The sequence below is a fragment of the Oncorhynchus keta genome, chromosome 18 (genome assembly GCF_023373465.1).
Source record: "Oncorhynchus keta strain PuntledgeMale-10-30-2019 chromosome 18, Oket_V2, whole genome shotgun sequence".
Classification (NCBI taxonomy): domain Eukaryota; kingdom Metazoa; phylum Chordata; class Actinopteri; order Salmoniformes; family Salmonidae; genus Oncorhynchus; species Oncorhynchus keta.
Window position 1 is genome coordinate 31,218,926 of NC_068438.1, and position 24,515 is coordinate 31,243,440.

The window sequence follows — 24,515 nt, forward strand, 5'->3', positions numbered from 1 at the left end:
CAAAATGACGACTGCCCTAAATAACATGACCATCCGAAGACTGATATTCCCTGTCAGTCTGAGGAATGTGTCACTCAGTGTGTCCCTGGCCACGAGGGCACAGGGGGCAAGGGGGAGCACCAAATCACTCTCACTAACCCTCGCCTCGGGCTCTCTCTGTTCTTCTCCTCCTCTCCTCTCCTCTCCTCCCCTGCTCCTCCGCCTCGCATAATTTTTTTATAATGCAGTGCATGATGACAATCCAAGCATAAAAACATAGTTATCTGCAGATGAATGGGGGCTCTATGCTTCATTAAAGCCTCTTTCTCCTTTCACACCCCTATTGTGACCCTCTGATATCAATTCAAAGGGCAATTAATGAATGCAGGCCAACTTTGAAGTGGGGGTGATTGGAGAAGGGGTTCGGGGCTCGGGGCTTCCTCCTTCAGCCCCTTCAACCTCTCGCACCCCCTTCACCCGTGATGGACTTGCCACATTCAGCCGAGTGCTCCAAAAGACGGTTTGAAGTGAGTGAAAGAGTGAAAGGCCTGTGAAGGTCAAGGAGAATGGCTGCCATAGAATATGACCTCTCTTTATCTAATGGAAGTATCCACCAAACACAACGGCTAGAGAAAAAGAGAGAGAGAAGGAAGGGGGTGAGAGGTTGTTTTTACAAGTGTGTGTGAGTGTGTGTGCATGTGCAGAGGAGCGATTGGGGGTGTCAAAGCTATGGAATGCAGGGCAAAGGCAACTGAATGCAGTGGTTGAATAAGGAAAGGCAGACAGGGAGTTGTTAATCACTTGACTGAGGTAAGGGTATAAGGCTCTGGACAGGGCAGGGGTAGGGGTATAAGGCTCTGGACAGGGCAGGGGTAGGGATATAAGGTTCTGGACAGGGCAGGGGTAGGGGTATAAGGCTCTGGACAGGGTAGGGGTAGGGATATAAGGTTCTGGACAGGGCAGGGGTAGGGGTATAAGGCTCTGGACAGGGTAGGGGTAGGGATATAAGGCTCTGGACAGGGCAGGGGTAGGGATATAAGGCTCTGGACAGGGCAGGGGTAGGGGTAGGGATATAAGGCTCTGGACAGGGCACGGGTAGGGATATAAGGCTCTGGACAGGGCACGGGTAGGGATATAAGGCTCTGGACAGGGCAGGGGTAGGGGTAGGGATATAAGGCTCTGGACAAGGCAGGGGTAGGGATATAAGGCTCTGGACAGGGCAGGGGTAGGGGTAGGGATATAAGGCTCTGGACAGGGCAGGGGTAGGGATATAAGGCTCTGGACAAGGCAGGGGAAGGGATATAAGGCTCTGGACAAGGCAGGGGAAGGGATATAAGGCTCTGGACAGGGCAGGGGTAGGGATATAATGCTCTGGACAGGGCAGGGGAATGGATATAAGGCTCTGGACAAGGCAGGGGAAGGGATATAAGGCTCTGGACAGGGCAGGGGAAGGGATATAATGCTCTGGACAGGGCAGGGGAAGGGATATAAGGCTCTGGACAAGGCAGGGGAAGGGATATAAGGCTCTGGACAGGGCAGGGGTAGGGGTAGGGATATAAGGCTCTGGACAGGGCAGGGGAAGGGATATAAGGCTCTGGACAAGGCAGGGGAAGGGATATAAGGCTCTGGACAGGGCAGGGGTAGGGATATAATGCTCTGGACAGGGCAGGGGAATGGATATAAGGCTCTGGACAAGGCAGGGGAAGGGATATAAGGCTCTGGACAGGGCAGGGGAAGGGATATAATGCTCTGGACAGGGCAGGGGAAGGGATATAAGGCTCTGGACAAGGCAGGGGAAGGGATATAAGGCTCTGGACAGGGCAGGGGTAGGGGTAGGGATATAAGGCTCTGGACAGGGCAGGGGAAGGGATATAAGGCTCTGGACAGGGCAGGGGTAGGGATATAAGGCTCTGGACAAGGCAGGGGAAGGGATATAAGGCTCTGGACAGGGCAGGGGTAGGGATATAAGGCTCTGGACAGGGCAGGGGAAGGGATATAAGGCTCTGGACAGGGCAGGGGAAGGGATATAAGGCTCTGGACAGGGCAGGGGAAGGGATATAATGCTCTGGACAGGGCAGGGGAAGGGATATAAGGCTCTGGACAAGGCAGGGGAAGGGATATAAGGCTCTGGACAGGGCAGGGGTAGGGGTAGGGATATAAGGCTCTGGACAGGGCAGGGGAAGGGATGTAAGGCTCTGGACAGGGCAGGGGTAGGGATATAAGGCTCTGGACAAGGCAGGGGAAGGGATATAAGGCTCTGGACAGGGCAGGGGTAGGGATATAAGGCTCTGGACAGGCCAGGGGAAGGGATATAAGGCTCTGGACAGGGCAGGGGAAGGGATATAAGGCTCTGGACAGGGCAGGGGAAGGGATATAAGGTTCTGGACAGGGCAGGGGTAGGGATATAAGGCTCTGGACAGGGCAGGGGAAGGGATATAAGGCTCTGGACAGGGCAGGGGTAGGGATATAAGGTTCTGGACAGGGCAGGGGAAGGGATATAAGGCTCTGGACAGGCTCTGGACAGGGCAGGGCAAGCTGGGAGGGAGGGAGTTAATCTTGCTCTCAATAGTAGAACCTAGAAATGGCAATATAAGGTTGTTTTTATTGTAAGGAACTATAACTTGCTGTTACTATACGAGTACCATGTTATTAACATTTAATTACATGCCATAGTGTAAAATGCTACCAACAGTCAAAGATGACAAGAGCTTAGCTGTTTTTGACCTTTTAAATTTTAAGGGACTTCGTAAAAGAGAGTCATATTGAGTTAACTCCCCAGTGGTCAGTCAGTGCGGAGCTCTCTTTTCCTGTCAGACCAGGCTAAGTGGGGTCAGATGTCAACATAAGGTCATTCTCCATCATCCCTACAGGAAACAGGGTTACAATCATGCTTGGGTCAACATGACAGGTAATAGCTTCCTGTTGTCCCGCCACAGCACAGACTCTCATAACTCTCATTGCTGTCTAAAGGTTTTATGTCTAGAGGTTTTCTCTCTAGAGGTTTTCTGTCTAGAGGTTTTCTCTCTAGAGGTTTTCTCTCTAGAGGTTTTCTCTCTAGAGGTTTTCTGTCTAGAGGTTTTCTGTCTAGAGGTTTTCTCTCTAGAGGTTTTCTCTCTAGAGGTTTTCTGTCTAGAGGTTTTTCTGTCTAGAGGTTTTCTCTCTAGAGGTTTTCTCTCTAGAGGTTTTCTGTCTATAGGTTTTCTGTCTAGAGGTTTCCTTTAGAGGTTTTTATCGTTTGAGGAGAGCTCGTCGCTTTGTCTTATTCAGTCTTTCTTTTCCTGAAGCTTGATGAGGTTATGATTTATTAGTTATTCTTTCTCTCACCACATCATCTCTTTCTCAAGCAAGCAAGCAAGCAAGCACACACACACACACACACACACACACACACACACACACACACACACACACACACACACACACACACACACACACACACACACACACACACACACACACACACACACACACACACACACACACACACACACACACACACACACCCTCGTTGACAGTGCAGACAAACACACAGCGCTCTTCACACACTCTCAATTACAGGGCAGCTGTAGAGGTCGGGGCTCCTCCTTAGCAAGTCAAGTGAGCACCCCCCATCTCCTTTAACAACATGGTAGATGCGCAGATGGGCCCATAAGCTGTCAGCTAACTATTATCCTTCAGTCCTTCAGGCATCTGCCCAGTCTTCTATGTACTGTTTAATGCAGTTGGGCAGTCACTTAGTCCCCCGGCCCCTGAAAAGGACCAGCGTCACTCCCCGCCCAAATAAATGCTTCATTTGTCTCCTCTGCCTTTTGTTTTGTTTCAGAGGGGGGCACATGTCACTGGCTCAGTTACCCTCTTCATTTACCAACCACCCCAAGAGAACTTCCATGGCAGTACCCGCCGTCCGTCCAGTAACCCCCATGAGAAGGCTGTAAACAGAAACCCATATGGTCAGCCACACCGCACACCCACCCACCATGCCCAAAATGTAGCTCCATACACTCCATCTCTCTGCGGACATTTTAAAGCCTTTTTGTCCCCACTCGCAGTCCCCACAAAACCATGCTGTACGATTTCCAGGAGCACAGTCTATTTCAGTTAAATCCTCTTTTCTTTACCCTCCTCTGGAATGAAGGGAGTCTCTCAGGTTGTTTTGGCTCTGGCTGCTATGTGCTGTGTGCCTCAGGTTGTTTTGGCTCAGGCTGCTTTGTGTTCTGTGCCTCTCAGGTTGTTTTGGCTCTGGCTGCTTTGTGTTCTGTGCCTCTCAGGTTGTTTTGGCTCAGGCTGCTGTGTGCCTCTCAGGTTGTTTTGGCTCAGGCTGCTGTGTGCCTCTCAGGTTGTTTTGGCTCAGGCTGCTTTGTGCCTCTCAGGTTGTTTTGGCTCAGGCTGCTGTGTGCCTCTCAGGTTGTTTTGGCTCAGGCTGCTGTGTGCCTCTCAGGTTGTTTTGGCTCAGGCTGCTGTGTGCCTCTCAGGTTGTTTTGGCTCAGGCTGCTGTGTGCCTCTCAGGTTGTTTTGGCTCAGGCTGCTGTGTGCCTCTCAGGTTGTTTTGGCTCAGGCTGCTGTGTGCCTCTCATGTTATTTTGGCTCTGGCTGCTTTGTGTTCTGTGCCTCTCAGGTTGTTTTGGCTCAGGCTGCTGTGTGCCTCTCAGGTTGTTTTGGCTCAGGCTGCTGTGTGCCTCTCAAGTTGTTTTGTCTCAGGCTGCTGTGTGCCTCTCAGGTTGTTTTGGCTCAGGCTGCTGTGTGCCTCTCAGGTTGTTTTGGCGCAGGCTGCTGTGTGCCTCTCAGGTTGTTTTGGCTCAGGCTGCTGTGTGCCTCTCAGGTGGTTTTGCTCAGGCTTTGTGCCTCAGGCTCAGGCTGTGTGCCTCTCAGGTTGTTTTGGCTCAGGCTTCTGTGTGCCTCTCAGGTTGTTTTGGCTCAGGCTGCTGTGTGCCTCTCAGGTTGTTTTGGCTCAGGCTGCTGTGTGCCTCTCAGGTTGTTTTGGCTCAGGCTTCTGTGTGCCTCTCAGGTTGTTTTGGCTCAGGCTGCTGTGTGCCTCTCAGGTTGTTTTGGCTCAGGCTGCTGTGTGCCTCTCAGGAATACAGTTTGGTTAAATTAAACAGTTTTCTTTTCTCTGCTACTCCCCTTCTCTCTGTGGCTTAAAGCAGCAATGCTCCGGCTCCCTGGCAGGCCCAGCCCAAGTCAGGCTTCTTCACTGGGTCTCTGACATTCAGATACTGTAGCTTTACCCTTTTAAGGATTGCACTGTGTCTTTTTGGGTTTTACAAACTGGCAAGCTTACGGGTCCAATCCCACACATACTGTAAACCCACTCCACCCACAGCTGAGGTGAAGTGAAAATACATGGAAAAGTAAGTTTGAATGTTTAGCTAAAGTATGAATAAAACATTTTAAAATACAGTTTATGTATACATAAAGAGAGATATGTGGGATTGGGTGGATAATTGGATTGCAAAGGCTATTCAGCAGTGCCAAATAAAAGCAATGAGATCCATGGATAGGAGGCAGTGGGCGGCGCCTGGGACCAACGGGGCACTCAGAGACCACAGGTTTACAGAACAGCTGTAAAGGATCGGATTTTCTCTTCCTTCCCTCACTTCACTGCTGTGTGCCGAGTTTACTAGCTCGGAAAAATAAGCACATTCATCCTGTTATACAATTTTGTTTTGTTTTACATGGAACTATTCTTAACTCAAGAGTAATAATGACCAAAGTAGTATCAGGGGGAAATGGTCAACTCATTGCTGTGTGCTCAGGCTGTAAATATCTTGAATGGATCTTTTCATTGTACGTGTTTGTTTGTGCGTCTAATGTGTGAAATAGAGAATATCTATGTCAAAATTAGAATGTGCTGAAAACGTACATGAGTTTATGTGTGTGTGTGTGTGTGTGTGTGTGTGTGTGTGTGTGTGTGTGTGTGTGTGTGTGTGTGTGTGTGTGTGTGTGTGTGTGTGTGTGTGTGTGTGTGTGTGAGTGAGTGAGGGAGGGAGGGAGGGAGGGAGGGAGGGAGGGAGGGAGGGAGGGAGGGAGGGAGTGTATGAGTGAGTGTATGAGTGAGTGTTTGAGTATATGAGTGAGGGAGTGTGTGTGTATCTCCACTCCACCAGATTTGGCATAGGGCTGACAAGGCTCATTAACCTAGAAGCAGAAGGATGGTCTACAGAAGCCTAGGCGCCTGTGTGTGTGTGTTTGTGTGTGTGGGTTGCTCTGCGCCAGGGTACCGAGAGTAATGGGAGTTAGCGGGTGGCAGGGAAGGTGTGCTTTCTGCCCTATCACCAGGTAGACTTTTGTCACTTCAACCCCCTACTGTGTGTGCCACGCCACTTGGTGACACATCTCTCTCTCTCTCTCTCTCTCTCTCTCTCTCTCTCTCTCTCTCTCTCTCTCTCTCTCTCTCTCTTTCTTTCTTTCTCTCTCTCCCTCTACTCTCTCTACTCTCTCTCCCTATCTCTCTCTGTAAGACCCACACTATCTCTCTCTCACAAACACACTGACACACACAACAACAACATCAACAACACAAATGCACAGTCATAGAAAGCTAGTGGTGGTAGCCTACATTTGAATAAGAGAACAACAAAGGCCTCCTCCTTCCTCTACCCCTCAGGTGCTCCCATGGTCCCCCAGGCTGAAGTGGAAGGTTTTGGGAGCCCCCCCCCCAGCTGTGCCCCCCTCGCCACTCTCTGGCTCTCTTTGTGCCCCCCGTTCCCCTGTGGGGCAGGTGACAGGCCCCTCTGTGCGGGCCGAGGCATCCATGACGGATTCCACAGATGGAGCGTGCAAATCGCCAGCAAAGACCTCAGACTTAGAGCAACAAAGAGAGAGAAAGAGAGAGAGATGGTAACAGAAAGAGAGAGACAGAGTAGGCAGAGAGAGAGAGATGGGGACGAGGAGAGGGAGACAAAGAGTATGTGAGAGAAAGAGATGGGTGAGAAAGGGAGAGAGGGAGCGAGGTCTAGGTGGTGTTTAGTTAAAGAGAGTCTCTCTGAAAGGAGTGTTCTAAGTTGGTCGGTGACTTCATTCATATTTTTATAGTTCAACTAGATTAATGTCCCTGAATAGTTTTGTCACATGAGAGTATATCAAGACGTGACTGCAGACCTCCAAGAGGCCATAATGACACTCTGGTTGAAAGACAATGTTCCCTAGGATCCCCAAAGCAGACTGATCATAACCGATAGGCAATTCCAAAGTAATTAAGGATTTTTCCAACGACTCGGCATTCCCAGAATCTAAATCCCTGTGAAATTCTTTGGAACGCTGTTGCATTCTGGTAACTGTGGGGAAACTAAGCATTCCCTATGGGCCTCCAGGAGCTGGAGCTACAAAGGCTCCTCTCTGTTTTTCACCAGCAATCCTGTTTTGAATAATGCCCCCCACTCCAACTCCTCCACACCTCAAATTCCTACCCCACCAGCCACTACCACCACCACCTAAAAATTCTCCAACCACCCCTTGGTCTCTCTATATAATAAGTATTTGCATTTGTTGTTTGGTTAGTGATGTGGCTTGAAGATGTTTAGAAGTCAGTAAGTAAAATAATTGTTCTACTGGAAGCTCACAGTGAATGACTCATTTGGCACTTGGAGGTAGTAAAGTTGCAGTTTTCCTTCTTGATTCATTGTAATGGTCTTAACCACGACTGGCAGCCATTTTACATCTTGGTTCTGTTGGGGCGGCAGGGTAGCCTAGTGGTTAGAGCGTTAGACTAGTAACCGAAAGGTTGCAAGTTCAAATTCCCCAGCTGACAAGGTACAAAATCTGTCGTTCTGCCCCTGAACAGGCAGTTAACCCACTAGGGCCCCACTAGGCCGTCATTGAAAATAACAATTTGTTCTTAACTGACTTGCCTAGTAAAATAAAGGTAAAATAAATAAATAAAATAGTGTGGATGGGAGCAGCTGAGAGGCCTGTGTGAGTGTGAGTCACTGTAAACAGAAATAGAACATTCTGATAAAATAAAAAATATAATAATCTTCCCAAATACCCAAAGGAAATGTCTCTCCCTTCTCTTTCTCTCTCTCCCTTCCTCACATTGTTTAATGTTTCTTTACCAATTTGCTCTTAATGCATCCTAAGTTGGCTCCCACTGTCATTGGTGTTGAGAAGGGAAAGTGTTGAGGGGGGAGTGGATCAGTTTCACATGAGGAACCTCAAGCTATTTGGATTTTCTTGTATTTTCTTGTTGCTTCTGATGGGGACTAATAGAGTGTTGCACAAAAACTCCCCCTCCGCTCCAGGGAATTCATTAAGCGTAACACAAAGTCGGTGCGCCAGCCTCAATGAACTTCTGTTCTGAAGTAGCTAAAGGCCTACTAGAACTGCCTGGTAGGAAACCAGCCCATACGCTTCAGAACAGAGTACACAGTAGTATTACAACTGATCTTACTTTAACTTGAATAGTAGACATACAAAAGCTGTCAAGTCTCATATTATCACACTAACTCAATCAAGCTGAAACTTCCACTCAGTGGCCACCTCCTCAATGTCTGACTGTGTGTGTGTGTGCGTGTGCATGTGTGTGTGTGTGTGCATGTGCGTGTCTTTACAAAGTAGAGCTGGGATGATAAACTGAAAATGATCGACACCGACTATATCGATCACTTATCGCAGGCATTTTGCTGATATCGTTCATCATGATAAGTAGCCTATACTGGAGACATGTGAAATTTGAAATGAAACAAGTTTGAAAATATGGGTGATTGTAAATGGAACAATTGATGGTACAACCATCAAACTAGTAGTTTAAAGGCAGAGTGCAGTCAAAAACTAGATTTGTCTGTGCTTTAAATACACTACATGACCAAAAGATCAGAACTCTGTGCAGGCCAATCAAGTTATTCCACACCGATCTTGAAAAATAATTTCTGTATGGACCTCGCTTTGTGCACGGGGGCGTTGTCATGCTGAAAGAAAGTGTGAAAAACATCCCCAGGCCATTATTCCTCCTCTCCCAAACTTTACAGTTGACACAATGCATTGGGGCAGGTATCCACCAAACCACGAATCGTCCGTCGGACTACCAGATGGTGAAGCGTGATTCATCACTCCAGAGAACGCCTTTCCACTGCTCCAGAGTCCAATGGTGGTGAGCTTTACAGCATTCCAGCCGACGCTTGGCATTGCGCATGGTGATCTTAGGCTTGTGTGCGGCTGCTCGATGAACAGTTATTGTGCTGACGTTGCTTCCAGAGGCAGTTTGGAACTCGGTAGTGAGTTTTGCAACCGAGGACAGGTGATTTTTAAGCACTTCAGCACTCAGTGGTCCCATTCTGTGAGCTTGTGTGGCCTACCACTTCACAGATGAGCCGTTGTTGCTCTTAGACTTTTCCACTTCACAATAACTGCACTTCCAGTCGACCAGAGCAGCCCTAGCAGGGCAGAAATTTGATGAACTGACTAGTTGGAAAGGTAGCATCATATGTCACTGAGCTCTTCAGTAAGGCCAGTCTACTGCCAATGTTTGTCTATGGAGATTGCATGGCGGTGTGCTCGATTTTATACACCTGTGTAAAATATAAATGTAAAATTAGCTGTTTTGAAAAGACCAGCCTTTTTTGATGGGATGACGTTTTGGCCTGCCCGGTGACATCACCAGGAGGTAAAGTAGTTAATTGACCAATAAAAAAGAGAGTTCCTAACCTCTCTGCCAATAACAGAGAGTTTCCCACTCCCCACTCAGACCCTCCCCCCCAGATAGACCTAAGAAGCTATTTTTGTTTATTTTTGATCATTTTAATTGAAAATAATCACGGTAAGGTACTTAATTGTTACCAAGAAGTTATTTGATTTTGAGGGAAAAACGGCTGCACTGGAAATGTAAAGGATAATTTAACAAACTGTGGTGCACATTCATGCTATGAACATATCATTCTATTGATCAATGTTGCATAAATTCAGGCAATTCATTGCAATAAGTGTTTTTGTCCATATCACACAGCTCTAGTACAAATGTGTGCTTATGTGTGTGCTCATGTGCACATAGACAGGGACACTGAGGTGCAGAGTAAAGCTGGGCATTGGACACACAATGGCCTGTGGTCACCCTGGCCTGAGGAGAGTCTCTGATCTCTGGGTCTCCTTGGCCTTGGGTCTGTCTGTCTGTCTGGCTTGGCCCTGCCCTAGGTTACCACTGTGTTACTACAGGGCCGCAGCTTTAGAGAGCCTCTCCAATTCACTGCCTCTTCTGCTGAATTGGCTCTTAAAGGGCTGGCGTTTCTCTCTGAGCAAACAAGACCATCATGCACCTGCAGAGGGGGTATATGGGGGGAGGGCTGCTGCCCTGTCCCTCGCTCAATCCCCAACTGCTACTGGGGCTCCAGAAAGACTGCAACTGTAGACAATGCTGGTTCCCCCCTACACTCTCTCTTTCCATCACTGACCCCTTTTCCCCCCTTAAAAAAACAAATGATCCCTGGATCCAAATTAGGCCTTTGTGTGGTGCTTAGTCCTCTCAATCCCACTGTCGCTGCGCCTCGGGAACCTTGTCCTGTGGGATTATTTATAAAATCACACAGATTTCCCCTCTGAATGGAAGTCTTTTGGTGCACAAGACAAGAGGGAACATTGGGAGTAATGGGGGGTATTGGGAGGGTGTTGGTGGCCCCTCCTCTGAAGAGATTTATGTAAACAGATAGCAGGGGAAAGGGAAAGTAAACATGTTCACACTTCAAGTGGATGGATGGATGTATACTTCTGTTATTCACTCTCTACTCTCTATGTTACTACTCTTCTTTTTCTTGAGGACTTTCCCTTTTGGTCTCCCTGCATTCTATTTGATCACTGTAGTCAGGAGAATGAGAAACTGAAGATATGTTTTGTAAGACTTTTAAGTATTTTAAAAACTTTTATTAAACCAGTCGAGTCAATTAAGAAGAAAAAACGTCAGTAACTGTTACCTGTGATAATGATATAGTACTAACTAACACCATGAAAGCCCTAACTGAGCACCTCTTGTCTGTTGGAGCAGCGAGCCACTCAGATGAGGCGTCGGACGTGGAGTCAGAACCGGACCTGCCTCTGAAGAGGAAGCAGCGCCGCAGTAGAACCACCTTCACGGCTGAACAGTTGGATGAGCTGGAGAGAGCCTTCGAACGAACACACTACCCTGACATCTACACGAGGGAAGAGCTTGCTCAGAGGGCCAAACTCACGGAGGCCAGAGTACAGGTAGACTACACACACATCACACACATTATTTGTCTCACATCACACACAGGGATGCACAAGTATACACACACACATTCCTGGCCTTCCCCTTCATCCTGTGTTCCCAGGGGTCCAATCTGCAGGGCCAGCTCTGATCTACGGCCCAGAAAATTCCCCACAACAGCTCCCATATGGAGGCTGTACCGGGCCCAGCATGAGCATACATATGGAATCAGCATGAGTCCTGCCAGTCACACACACTGACGCTCAGCAGCAGCAGAAGGAGGCCTGTTCAGTTAAATGTTCATTTAGAAATTTGGATGGGTTCATTTATCCGCTATGTCCCTGTGAATGAATCAGCCAGGTCACTCGTGATACAAGTCAGTATTCGACATACATCCATGTCTGAGGAGGTCAGGAGATGACGTGGAAACCGGCCAACAGGAGCAGCAGTGAGCGCTGTAAGTTTCGGTTATGCTAGGGTGTTGAGGACGAGGAGACGGATAAGTGTAAGCATCTGCCTCTGATTCCAAACGTTGGAAGTTTGAATCCAGCGATAGAAAGTTGTTTTTGAGATGTGTGTTTCAAGCCTATCCCAAACCTTAACCCTAACCTTAACCATTCTGAGTTAATGCCTAAACTTAACCCTTACCTTAAAAAATAGGTGTTAATGCTTAAACTGAACCTTAAACACTTCGAAATGTTACGTTTTTAACAACTTCGAAAATTGACGTTTGAGAAACATGGATGAACGTCTAATTCTGACGTGAGAGTGTGAGAGCTAGTTGGAATGGATTTGAGTTTTGAGGAAAGCACCGCCCTCAAACATGATTCCTTTGTTCTCATTAGCTACAGTATTTGGGATTTTGGGTGACTCTTTGGCTTTGGAACAGAAATAAAATAAGACCATCAGAGATAGTTTATAGTTAGCGGAATATATACTGGAGGAAACCATGTAAAATAGTGTTGTGTTGCTATGGCCAAGTCCATGTTTAATGATGTTCTGGTTGTGGGCCATGAGATGTGGAGATAGCGAAGGCCTTGTTGGCTGCAGCCAGGAGTCACATGGGCTGGTCTGGAGAGGAACACATGACCCCCCCACACACACACACAAAGAGATGATGTCACAGTGTGGTCCACACAAATGGGAGATCACTATGTGACTTCTAACTATAGCTAAGGGCAGTACACACACACACTAATGCAAATGCACAAGCACACACACACACACACATGATACATAGAAAGCAGATTATTTAAAAAACGCAGTCAGACAAAAACAGAGATTGACTCATAGAGAGAGGTATACACATATGCACAAATAACAGTCATTAACTATTCATATACAGTACCATTCAAAAGTGTGGACAAACCTACTCATTCATTCCAGATGGGATGGCATATCACTGCAGAATGCTGTGGTAGCCATGCTGGTTAAGTGTGCCTTGAATTCTAAATAAATCACAGACAGTGTCACCAGCTCAGCACCCCCACACCATCACACCTCCTCCTCCATGCTTCATGGTGGGAACCACACACTTGGAGATCATCCGTTCCCCTACTCTGTGTCTCACAAAGACACACAGGTTGGAACCAAACATTTCAAATTTGGACTCATCAGACCAAAGGACAGATTTCCACCATTGTAATGTCCAATGCTCATGTTTCTTGGCCCAAGCAAGTCCGTTCTTCTTATTGGTGTCCTTTAGTAGTGGTTTTGCTGCAGTAATTCCACCATGAAGGCCTGATTCACGCAGTCTCCTCTGAACAGTTGACATTTATTTGGGCTGCAATCTGAGGTGCAGTTAATTGCCTATTTCTGAGGCTGGTAACTCTAACAAACGTATCCTCTGTAGCAGAGGTAACTCTGGGTCTTCCATTTCTGTGGCGGTCCTCATGAGAGCCAGTTTCATCATAGCGCTTGATGGTTTTTGCAACTGCACTTGAAGAAACTTTAAAAGTTCTTGAAATGTTCCCGTATTGACTGACCTTCATGTCCTAAAGTAATGATGGACTGTTGTTTCACTTTGCTTATTTGAGCTGTTCTCGCCATAATATGGACTTGGTCCTTTACCTAATAGGGTTGTCTTCTGTATTTTACCCCTACCTTGTCACAACACAACTGATTGTCTCAAACGCATTAAGAAGGAAAGAAATTCCACAAATTAACTTTTAACAAGGCACACCTGTTAATTGAAATGCATTCCAGGTGACTACCTCAAGAAGCTGGTTGAGAGAATGCCAACAGTGTGCAAAGCTGTCATCAAGGCAAATGGTGGCTACTTTGAAGAATCACAAATATAAAATATATTTGGATTTGTTTAACACTTTTTTTGTTACTACAAATAACATGTGTTATTTCATAGTTTTGATGTCTTCACTATTTTTCTACAATGTAGAAAATAGTAAAAATAAAGAAAAACCCTTGAATGAGTATCCAATCCTTTGACTGGTTCTGTATGTGGGAATGAATGTTTAAGACAATGTAAGATCTCATGTCTTATATCCTCTTTCCCCAGGTGTGGTTCAGTAACAGAAGAGCCCGATGGAGGAAGCAGGCTGGAGCTAGTCAGCTCATGGCCTTCAATCACCTGATCCCTGGGGGTTTCCCGCCCTCTGCCATGTCCAGTCTCTCACCTTATCAGCTGTCTGACAGCCCGTATCCCCCTACATCCATATCACAAGGTTTGGACACTATAAACAAGGCCACAGGCTGAACATCCTGTTTGTTTCAGATATACAACTATTGCTCTCAGGGTTCAGACCCTAGAGTTTGATTAACAAAGTCATGTATTATTAAATATTACCTGCTTCAAGTTGGCTACAATGTAATAATCTGTCAATTGATTGACAATATATCTAAATTGAACTTTCTTCCTTTCTATTTGTCCTTCCCTTAGCGGTGTCGGAGCAGCCCAGCACCCTGCATCGGCCCCAGCCCCTGCCACCCTCCTCAGGCCACCACCAGAGCTCAGGTGGGGGAGGGCAGGATGTGGGGTCGGCCTACTGCCTGGCCACTGGACGCCACGGCTTCTCAGGCTACTCGGACAACTTTGTCACGTCAGGAGGCCCTCCCAACTCCCAGAACTCTTCCAACGGCAATGGCCTCTCTTCCCAGGTGAGTCCAGCGGAGTTACCTATCTACACACAGACACACACAGAAACAGAGTTCACACTCTTATCTATGTCGGGAGGTGGGTGTGAGGTGGAGGTCAAATCAAATTTCATTTGTTATATGCGCCGAATACAACAGGTCTGTAGACCTTACCATGAAATGCTTACTTTCAAGCCCTTAACCAACAATGCAGTTTTAAGAAAAATAAGAGTGAAGAAAAATATTTACAAAATAAACTAAAGTAAAAAATAAAAGAATAACAATACAGTAATGTGGCTATGTACAGGGGGTACCGGTTCCTGAGTCAATGTGCAGGCGTACAAGTTAGTCCAGGTAATTGAGGTAATATGTACATGTAGATAGTGGTAAAGTGACTATGCATAAATAATAAACAACGAGTAGCAGCATAGTAAAACAAAAAGGGAGGTGGGGTCAATGCAGGTAGTCTGGGTAGCCATTAGTTCAGCAGTGTTATGGCTTTGGGGTAGAAGCTGTTAAGAATCCTTTTGGACCTAGACTTGGCGCTCTGGTACCGCTTGCAATGCCGTAGTAGAGAGAAGAGGGCTTTTAGGGCCTTCCTCTGATACTGCCTGATATAGAACTCCTTGATGTCAGGAAGCTTGCAGTCAGAGGCCGAGCAGTTGTCATACCAGGAGGTGATGCAACCAGTTCTCAATGGTGCAGCTGTAGAACTTTTTGAGGATCTGAGGACCCATGCCAAATCTTTTCAGTCTCCTGAGGAGGAATAGGCATTGTTGTACCCTCTTCACGACTGTCTTGGTGTGTTTGAACCATGATAGTTTGTTGGTGACACCAAGGCTCCACTACAGCCCCGTCGATGAGAATGGGGGCTTGCTTGGCTCTACTTTTCCTGTAGTCCACAATAATCTCCTTGTTCATGATCACATTGAGGGAGAGGTTGTTGTCCTGGCACCACACTGCCAGATCTCTGACCTCCTCCCTATAGGCTGTCTCATTGTTGTCGGTGATCAGGCCCACCACCGTTGTGTCGTCGGCAAACTTGATGATGGTGTTGGAGTCATGCTTGGCCACGCAGTCATGAGTGAACAGGGAGTGTAGGAGGGGACTAGGCATGCACCCCTGAGGGGCCCCCGTGTTGAGGATCAGCGTGGCAGATGTGTTATTGCCTACCTGGGGGCGGCCCATAAGGAAGTCCAGGATCCAGTTGCAGAGGGTCCTTAGCTCAATGATGAGCTTTGAGGGCAATATGGTGTTGAACGCTGAGCTGTAGCCAATGAACAGCATTCTCACGTAGGTGTTCCTTTTGTCCAGGTGGGAAAGGGCAGTGTTGAGTGCAATAGAGATTGTGTCCTTCTGTTGGGGCGGTATGCAATTTCTTGGGTTTCTGGGATGGTGGTGTTGATGTGAGCCATGACCAGCCTTTCAAAGCACTTCATGGCTACAGACGTGAGTGCTACGGGTCGGTAGTCATTTAGGCAGGTTGCCTCTGTGTTCTTGGCCACAGGGACTATGGTGGTCTACTTGAAACATGTAGGTATTACAGACTCGGCCAGGGACAGGCTGAAAATGTCAGTGAAGACACTTGCCAGCTGGTCAGCGCATGCTCGGAGTACACATCCTGGTAATCCATCTGGCCCTGCGGCCTTGTGAATGTCGACCTGTTTAAAGGTCTTATTCACATCGGCTATGGTGAGCGTGATCACACAGTCGTCCGGAACAGCTGCTTCAGTGTTGCTTGCCTCGAATCACACATAGAAGTTGTTTAGCTCGTCTGGTAGGCTTGTGTCACTGAGTAGTCTCTGAGTGTGCGGCTCTCCTTTATTTTCAGGCTTGTGTCACTGGGCAGCTTGCGGCTGGGCTTCCCTTTATGGTCAGTAATAGTTTGCAAGCCCTGCCACATCCGACGAGTGTCGGAGCTGGTGTAGTAGGATTCAATCTTAGTCCTGTATTGACACATTGCCTATTTGATGGTTCATCTGAGGGCATAGCAGGATTTTTTTAGAAGCCTCCGGATTATAGTCCCGCTCCTTGAAAGTGGCATCCGGGATGGCAGGTAGGCTAGTGGTTAGAACGTTGGGCCAGTAACCGAAAGGTTGCTGGATCGAATCCCCGAGCTGACAAGGTAAAAATCTGTCATTCTGCCCCTGAACAAGGCAGTTAACCCACTGTTCCCTGGTAGGCCGTCATTGTAAATAAGAATTTGTTCTTAACTGACTTGCTTAGTTAAATAAAGGTTCATAAAAATAAAAAAAACTCTACCATTTAGCCCAGCTCAGATGTGAGGTGGTGGTGGGTGTGCGGTGGTGAAAGGACTTGAAAAGGACAGAGGAAGGACACGGAGGAGGACAAATGAGGAGAAGATGAGACAAATGAAAACTGAAAAGACAATTATGGCCAATTATACAGGGATGAGGCTTATCGTCCCTTTACCTAAACATTAAAGGCTGTCCTAACAGGCAGAAAATGAGATTTCAGCTGCTCAAAGTCAGACCGCTCAGACAATAGAGCACAGGGTTTACACACGCGCACTCGCACACACACACACTTGCACGCACACACACTCACACACTCACGCGCGCGCGCATACGCACACACACACACACACACGCACACACACGCACTCACATACGCACACACACACACAGACTCGCACGCGCACACACACACACGCGCACTCACACGCACACGCACGCACTCACACACGCGCACTCACACGCACACAGTGCTTCAGGATCACTTTAGAGAGTGTGACTGACAATATGGACATGAAGGATGACTGACTGGAGAGGCTGACATGGAAAAATTATATTTACACAGGTCACATGTTGGGAAAGAAAGCATTTTGAAATGTTTCATATTATTGATGAATGTTTAAAATAGTTATTGGTAATTTGTAAGACATTTATTTGGTTCAGTTTCATATACTGAACTGTGTTCAATTGATCTAAATGACAATGAATGGGCTAAGTCATAAGGAGGGGAGATATCGTCTATCAAAGAACATGTATGGTAGTCTAATATTTTCAGATATTATTCTGTTTTTCTGTAGCAGTAGGGCAAATATACTTTTGCTTCCAGTCTCACCGTCATCACCTCTAACTCGTCCCACAGTTTAGCCCATCAACACATCCATAATATCCTTGCACTTTGGAAGAGTAATCAATCAAGGTTCCAGTGTCCAAATTGATTGCTACCGAATATTTAATGAATTGAATTATGTGTGTAATTTATGTAGATTATTTCCTATGTTTTGTTCCATATATCATTGGTGCAGGCTATCTACATTTTTTTGGTACGAGTGTGGAATGTTGTTTAAATGATGAATTGACTTATATTGGATGGGTATGTCTTTTATATAAATGGTTATGAAGACTGTATATCGAAGATCAACTAGGCCTACTCTATTTAGAAACTACAAATAAGGTGGATTGATCATTATTATTTGCATGCAAGAGAACTTTTGCTGCATGTTGGCGCAACACACAATTCTACAAATCAAACACCTCTTATCCCCCCTCCCCCTCTCTGATAAATGGGGTGCCTGACCCCCAGATGTTTTCCATTTGTAAGGAACACACCTCGACTTCTGCAAGGGTGTTTGTCAAGATTACACTGACAGGGCTTCTGTATGACAACCATAATGTATGTTTGAGAGTCTGTATTTTAAGGTGCATGGGAAACTACCCCTCCCTGAATCTCTGTTGAGACATTGTTTATCTACACTTTCGTCTCTTAAGCAGTCCATATGCAGCTACCTTGGGCAATCAGGGAAACACACACACACACACACACACACACACACACACACACACACACACACACACACACACACACACACACACACACACACACACACACACACACACACACACACACACACACACACACACACACACACACACACACACACACACACACACACACACACACATATACTGCACATAAACCGTTAAGCCTCCAGGGAGGCTTCTCATGATTGCATTCTTACAATGTTTGTCTCCACATTCCTCAGTATGAAAGTCAAGTCCTCATTTATTTGAATATACAGTATATTGTATGAGAGAGCAGGAATGTCCTGTATGTCTCAGACTTCCCCCATTCCGACATTCTTCCCTGGCTCTCCTCTGCTGTCCGGCTCTTCCTGGACACGCTGATTTGGGGCCGCTGGACACAGCAATGTTCCAACACAGAAAAACGTTGATGAAGCCCAGCCAGGAGCCACGTCACGCTAAAGAGACAAGGAGAGACGAAAGAGGGAGAGAGAGAGAGAGGTATAGCGTTTTTAGAAAGCTGTAGTTTCTTTTAGAGGTCGACCGCACCAATCGTCTATATACTTCTTCTGTTTAAACAGAGTGTTCCAAAACGCAGGTCATTTTTTGGGAAAATGTTATTTGGGTCGAGAAACACAACTCCCCTCTCAAAATCAACATGGGCTCCTCTGTCCCCTGCCTGGGAAATGACTTAAGCAGGACCATCTGTGTGTGTGGATGTAGAATAATATGTCACTTATAGGGCCAGAAGAGCCCAAAGTGCAGCGTACCTGCTTTTCATTAGGACATGGACAGAGGCTAGAGGTCTTTGTTTAGAGGGATTTGATGCATTTAGAGGTAGGGAGGTTTAAAGTGGTCACGTTGGGATATATCTTTTCAGTGAGATGATCTTGAGTCACAGCAATTATCTGTTTATTAGACACTTTTGTTGAACTTTTTCTCATCCATCCAGTTAAAGTTAGTGAGGGTTTGTTATCGGCTCGTTCTGTCTGAACCTCCTTTACAACAACACCCTACGGCTCTTTTCCGTCCTTCGCTCGCCAAGAAATATTCCCCCAAATTCAATTATCGGGTGGCTAATCAACAACAGGTCAAAGCCTAGCCTGTTTCTCTGTCTGCAGCTTGTCTGCTGTAGTCCAAAGGTTTTTCTCTCTGCTTCTAAAGGTCTACTAGCTTATCTGTGTCAGGACATCTTTGGTGATAAGTCTTTATCTCATCCTTTGCTTTTTGGAGCGGCGACAGGAGGGAATGTCCTAATAAGTGGAGTAGAGTTTCTGAGACAAATTGGTTGATTATTCCTCTGTGGTGCTATCGCTGCCTGTCTGGGAAGGCCTGGTGGAAGGGTTTTGATGTCAGTGGAGAGGAACTTCCTGTCTGATTTAGGCTGTGCTACTATATGTTATGGATGGGGGTTGGGCGTAGTGTTTGGAATGTTACATAACACAATGCTGTGCCAAAGCCTCTGATAGGACTACACCACCTGTTCTCACAAGTTCCAAAATCACTTAACCACCTATCTGAATGGAATGTCAATAACGTCACTGTAACAGCAATAACACTCTTTCTCCCTGTCTCCAGGTGATGGGTCTGTTGAACCCAGGCGGAGTGCCCCACCAGCCCCAGAGTGACTACGCCCTCTCCCCCCTGACAGGAGGCCTGGAGCCCCCCGGGGGCATGGGGGCCAGCTGCTCCCAGCGTCTGGAGCACCTCAAGGGTCTGGAGGGCCTGTCCAGTGTCCCCAACATCCCCAGTCTCCCCTCGCTGCCCAACTCCCAGTCCTACTGCCCGTCCTCCTACAGTGCTCCTGCCTACAGCGTGGACCCTGTGGCCTCCTACCAGTATGGGCAGTACCACGGACAAAGTAAGGTCAATATCTCTCACTTTTATTACCACTTAAACACTTAGGAAGATCTCTCTCCAATCATATCAACTGTAGCCGCCTTGAGTTTTCACTGCTCTGAAGTCTACCACGCCAAAATATTTACAAAGGACAAATGTGTTGATAGGACTCTATCAGTGTTCATATGACGTGTTTCCATCCAATGAAAACAGCAGGTTTCAGACAGGAAGAGTTGTTTGATCTTATCTCTGCTGACTATATTGGATCATATCTGTCCTTTGGTATACTGTAGCTCACGTCATGTCACCACGCCTCACCTCGCCTCGCCTGTCAGCAATTGTTACTTCCTGTCAAACAGCACTAATAGTGTAAGATAGTGTCTCCTGGAACGTTTTCTTATGGGAGGCTTGTTTAACTGTGAGGAGGCCCTTCAGTTCACATTAACATTACACTAAGGTTAACACTGACATCAAACAAACGTTCATGTAACTCTCAAAAACCGACGTCATCCACATGCATTCAACCGTGATTAGAGCACCCTGTAGTTTTCAATTTCCCTCTGTGGGGGGTGACCTGCACGGGGCACCCAATCAGGCCAGTCCCTCGACCTCGCAGCAACCTCGCCCTTCAAAGCAAAGGCACCAGTCCATGTAGCTTTATAAAGCACTGCAGGTATCGAGTGAATATTTAACCTAATATCCGAGAGAAAGAAATGCCTAATGAAATATCTTGAAGAGATTTCTAAGTGGACAGAAAAGACACGTACACACACACACACACACACACACACACACACACACACACACACACACACACACACACACACACACACACACACACACACACACACACACACACACACACACACACACACACACACACACACACACACACACACACACACACACACACACACACATCAGAGGGACTGCATCTTGATGTCATTAATCACAGAGACTGGATACCCGTGTGCAGTTAGGTCTGTAGAACGGGAAAAGGGATTTTCTGGGGGGTGGAAGGATCCTAATATCCTCTGGCAGGGAGCAATTAGAAACAGGTGTGTGGTGTGGGCCTGCTGGGGAAACAGTATTGATCCCTGTCCCAGATTCGCTGGTACTGGGCCTCTAGTGTCAAGCCTAACCCAGCCCTTACCCAATCTTAATGGGACTGATATCAAGTCTGCCCACTTCACCTTTCTATACACACACACACACACACACACACACACACACACACACACACACACACACACACACACACACACACACACACACACACACACACACACACACACACACACACACACACACACACACACACACACACACACACACACACACACACACACACATAGCTGCACTGTGAGACTAATCACCAAGATAGTGCTGCTCCCATGGTTCAAACCCTCTTTATCTCTGTCAGTGATCATCAGTCTTTATTTTTAATTGAGGTTAACTTGTAACTTAGTCTCATTCATTTCTGTTTTTCCTTTTAGGTGCCCTTCATTATCTGAGACCAGAGATCACCTGAGGATCTGCCCATCTAAGAACCCCCCCCCACCTCTGGCTCAAACCAGTCTCCACCTCTACCTCCTGCCCAACCCAGTGTCCACCTCCGGCCCAACCCAGTCTCCACCTCCACCTCCGGCCCAGCCCAGTCTCCACCACCACCTCTGGCCTAGCCCAGTCTCCACCTCTGACCCATCCCAGTCTCCACCTCCAGCCCAGCCCAGTCTCCTCCTCTGGCCAAGCCCAGTCTCCTCCTCCGGCCAAGCCCAGTCTCCAACTCCGGCCCAGCCCAGTCTCCACCTTCAGCCTAGTCTCGGTTGAGGGACGTGTGTACTGTACTGTATATGTTGAGACTGAGGGGGCTCTTCAAGTAATCAGGACCAAAAGCTTCGTCCACTATCCCTGGCTACCTATTTCCTCACCCAGGCACTTCCACTCAACAATGATCTGTTCCTTCAGGCTTGATCAAAGTAATGGAAGAGAGACTAAAGTTAAAGGACATTGATAGAGAGGAATTTAAGGCCCAAACAATGAAACACATGAACTTAGATTAATGTCTGTTGATGACTGACAGAGATGCCACTGGGTACATTCCCTTGGCTGTGATGTGGTCTACCCCACATTGGGCGCCAACTATGACCAGGAAACCTGTGGAAGACTAATCCACACAGACCCACAGCACAGCCCAGGAGTGGAGTGGAGGCCCGGTTGGGGTAAAACATCCTTAAGTCAGGCCTGTGGAAGAGCACAACCAGACTGTATAGTAACAGACTCACTAGTGGCTTTAGAGCTGTGAACCTGTTTACATGTTTGTCGTAGGGCCAAAGGAATACAGATTCATTCTATTTATCTCTGAATGAAAGCTACTTGAGGGAAAAAATAACAGGCTTTTATTTGACGTTGCATTTATTTGATATGTTTTGTTCCAGAAGATTCCTTCCCACACAAAGAGTGAAAAAAAACCACAACATTCCAGCCATAGACTGAGGAACAAACAAACAAACAAACAAACAAACAAGGAAATGTGTAGAAAATAAACATGTTAATCAAAGAAAGAGGAAGCTTTGAGGCATCATCATAAACAGACCTGCAATGTATACTACAGCTGTTCCGTTCCCTTCATTATGTTAAATGCTCAGTGTTCTAAAACATTCCATTGAACTCTCACTGTGTTCTGTTGATAACTCTGATCTCTTGTAGCTTTAGAAGTATTCCTAGGGGTCAGGGGTGACTTCGGGGAAAGTCCCAGGTGAAGGAGGAGGATGAAGGAGGGGGGATTCAGGGGTTCTGATGGGTGACAGGGCTGATCCATCAAGGGGTGCAGTTCCCCCTCATAGAGGCCTATTAGGGCACGAGACTCACGACCAAGAGACACATGAGAAACCAGGACCACCTCACCACAGACCAACCCAGCTGACCAGAAGTGCAATATCATGTACCTCAGAGTCAACGATGCCATCAAACAGATGAATCAAAAAGATCTTGTGTCTTAAGAACTTTCTGTAAACATTTGAATCATGTTTGAGTCATTGGTTATTACATGTGCCTACTTAGGCTTCGAGGTCCAATACAAAGAAACAACAACATTGTCAGTACGGCTCTGACAGCAAAGCCACAGGGAAAGGTGGGATGCACATTGTGAACCATTGAAGTCATTCCAAGCCCATGTGGAGCAGATTGATTCAAGGGGGAAAAAAGAAGTCAACAAAAGAAACTTATGAAGAATTACGAAGCCAAATTATTTCATACATTTTTTTGCTTGTGTCTTTTTGTTTCTCTTGTGTTGTTTTACATCATTTCCTTATTTATTCTCTCTAAAATATCTTAACAATTCTGCAACATTATTCTTAAACTTTCTGCAACGTTTTCGTCAAATTACTACATCACATACCTTATAGGAACACTGTGTCCGTCTGTTCACTAAATGGTAGCTGGATGTCTCAACAGATCAAAGGTTGCCACAAGCACTCATCGCTCAATTGTACATTTGTCTGTAACAGAAAGAAAAGTGTTTTTTCTTTCCAATGATTTCTTTCATTTTTATATATTTTTTTGTATTATTTGACAGAATGATATCGTGAAATGTCTTGTGTACAAGCTCACTATTTATAATAAAAAATGAAAATACAATGACTAAAAATAGTTTTAATTTTATTGAAAGTTACACTGTAATTTCAAGGTAATTTTGGTCTCAATGCAATCTTTGTGTATGAAATGTTTGTCATCAATGTGCAGTAAATAATTGACAGTGATTCATCGCAATATAAAATACAAAAGAATAGAGAGACAAGCATGTATTTTTCAAATAAACGTATTTAAACCCCTTAGCCCTGTGTAAAAATAGAACCGTAAAGAGAGGTTCCTGACATGGAGTTGGACTTGAACACAACAGCCTTTCTTAGAAACAGTACTCAAGACATTCAAACATCTGCACCATCTATTAATGCCCACGGGCACTCTACTGTAACAAACACACGTCTGTTTCACAAATTCTAAATGAGAACAACCCTCAGAGCGTTTGGACAAACAGAACACCCTCCTCCCCCTCACTCTTCACCCTCGCTGCCCCTTACCGCTCTCAGGCCTTGGTCATACACACAGGGTCTGTGTGTGTGTGTGTGTGTGTGTGTGTGTGTGTGTGTGTGTGTGTGTGTGTGTGTGTGTGTGTGTGTGTGTGTGCGCGCCACCCTGAGGATATTAGCCCTAATTAAAACACTGGTCTGATTAATCGAGTCTCGTCTCAGCCCTTGGAGGGACTACACACTTTATAAATAGAGATGTCAACAGAAATGTTTACCCGCTTTGGATCAATCATACAGCTGACATTTTTATTGTTGAATACGAAATAATTGGGCCAATATGAGGAACCAAATGTAAACTTCCACACACACACACACACACTCCCATAAACACACAATCCAATATACAATCCTGTACAGTATCGCCAGAAAGACTGTTTGCTTTCCTAATCAGGCAGTAGCATTTAAGATGAAGACAAATCGCTGTCGCTGTACAAGTCCCAAGCAAAGCTGTGACCACAGAAATGAGTTTTACTAATGTACACTCCTCGTGAACTGAATACACCCCAGAGTCTACTTAAAACCCAAACTAGTTGAATCAATTTTACAACATGTAATGAAAGGAAAGAGATAAAGACAAACAGAGGTATATAACAT

The 24,515-nt window shown here is 46.3% G+C and overlaps 1 protein-coding gene across 4 annotated transcripts in view; it reads left to right on the plus strand.

Moving 5' to 3' along the window:
• Positions 1 to 23,610, plus strand: part of LOC118397565 (paired box protein Pax-3-like) — a 34,934-nt gene extending 11,324 nt beyond the window's left edge. For 2 of the 4 annotated variants that reach the window (XM_052467899.1, XM_052467897.1), the window contains exons 5-9: positions 10,946 to 11,145; positions 13,644 to 13,809; positions 14,025 to 14,242; positions 19,570 to 19,852; positions 21,327 to 23,610. In XM_052467899.1, coding sequence (XP_052323859.1) covers positions 10,946 to 11,145; positions 13,644 to 13,809; positions 14,025 to 14,242; positions 19,570 to 19,852; positions 21,327 to 21,361 — 902 coding nt within the window. In that variant the 3' untranslated portion in view covers positions 21,362 to 23,610. Of the gene's footprint in view, positions 1 to 10,945; positions 11,146 to 13,643; positions 13,810 to 14,024; positions 14,243 to 19,569; positions 19,858 to 21,326 lie in introns of all 4 variants that reach the window. The other 2 variants (XM_052467900.1, XM_052467898.1) reach the window with 1 other exon arrangement.
• Positions 23,611 to 24,515: the final 905 nt, after the last annotated feature.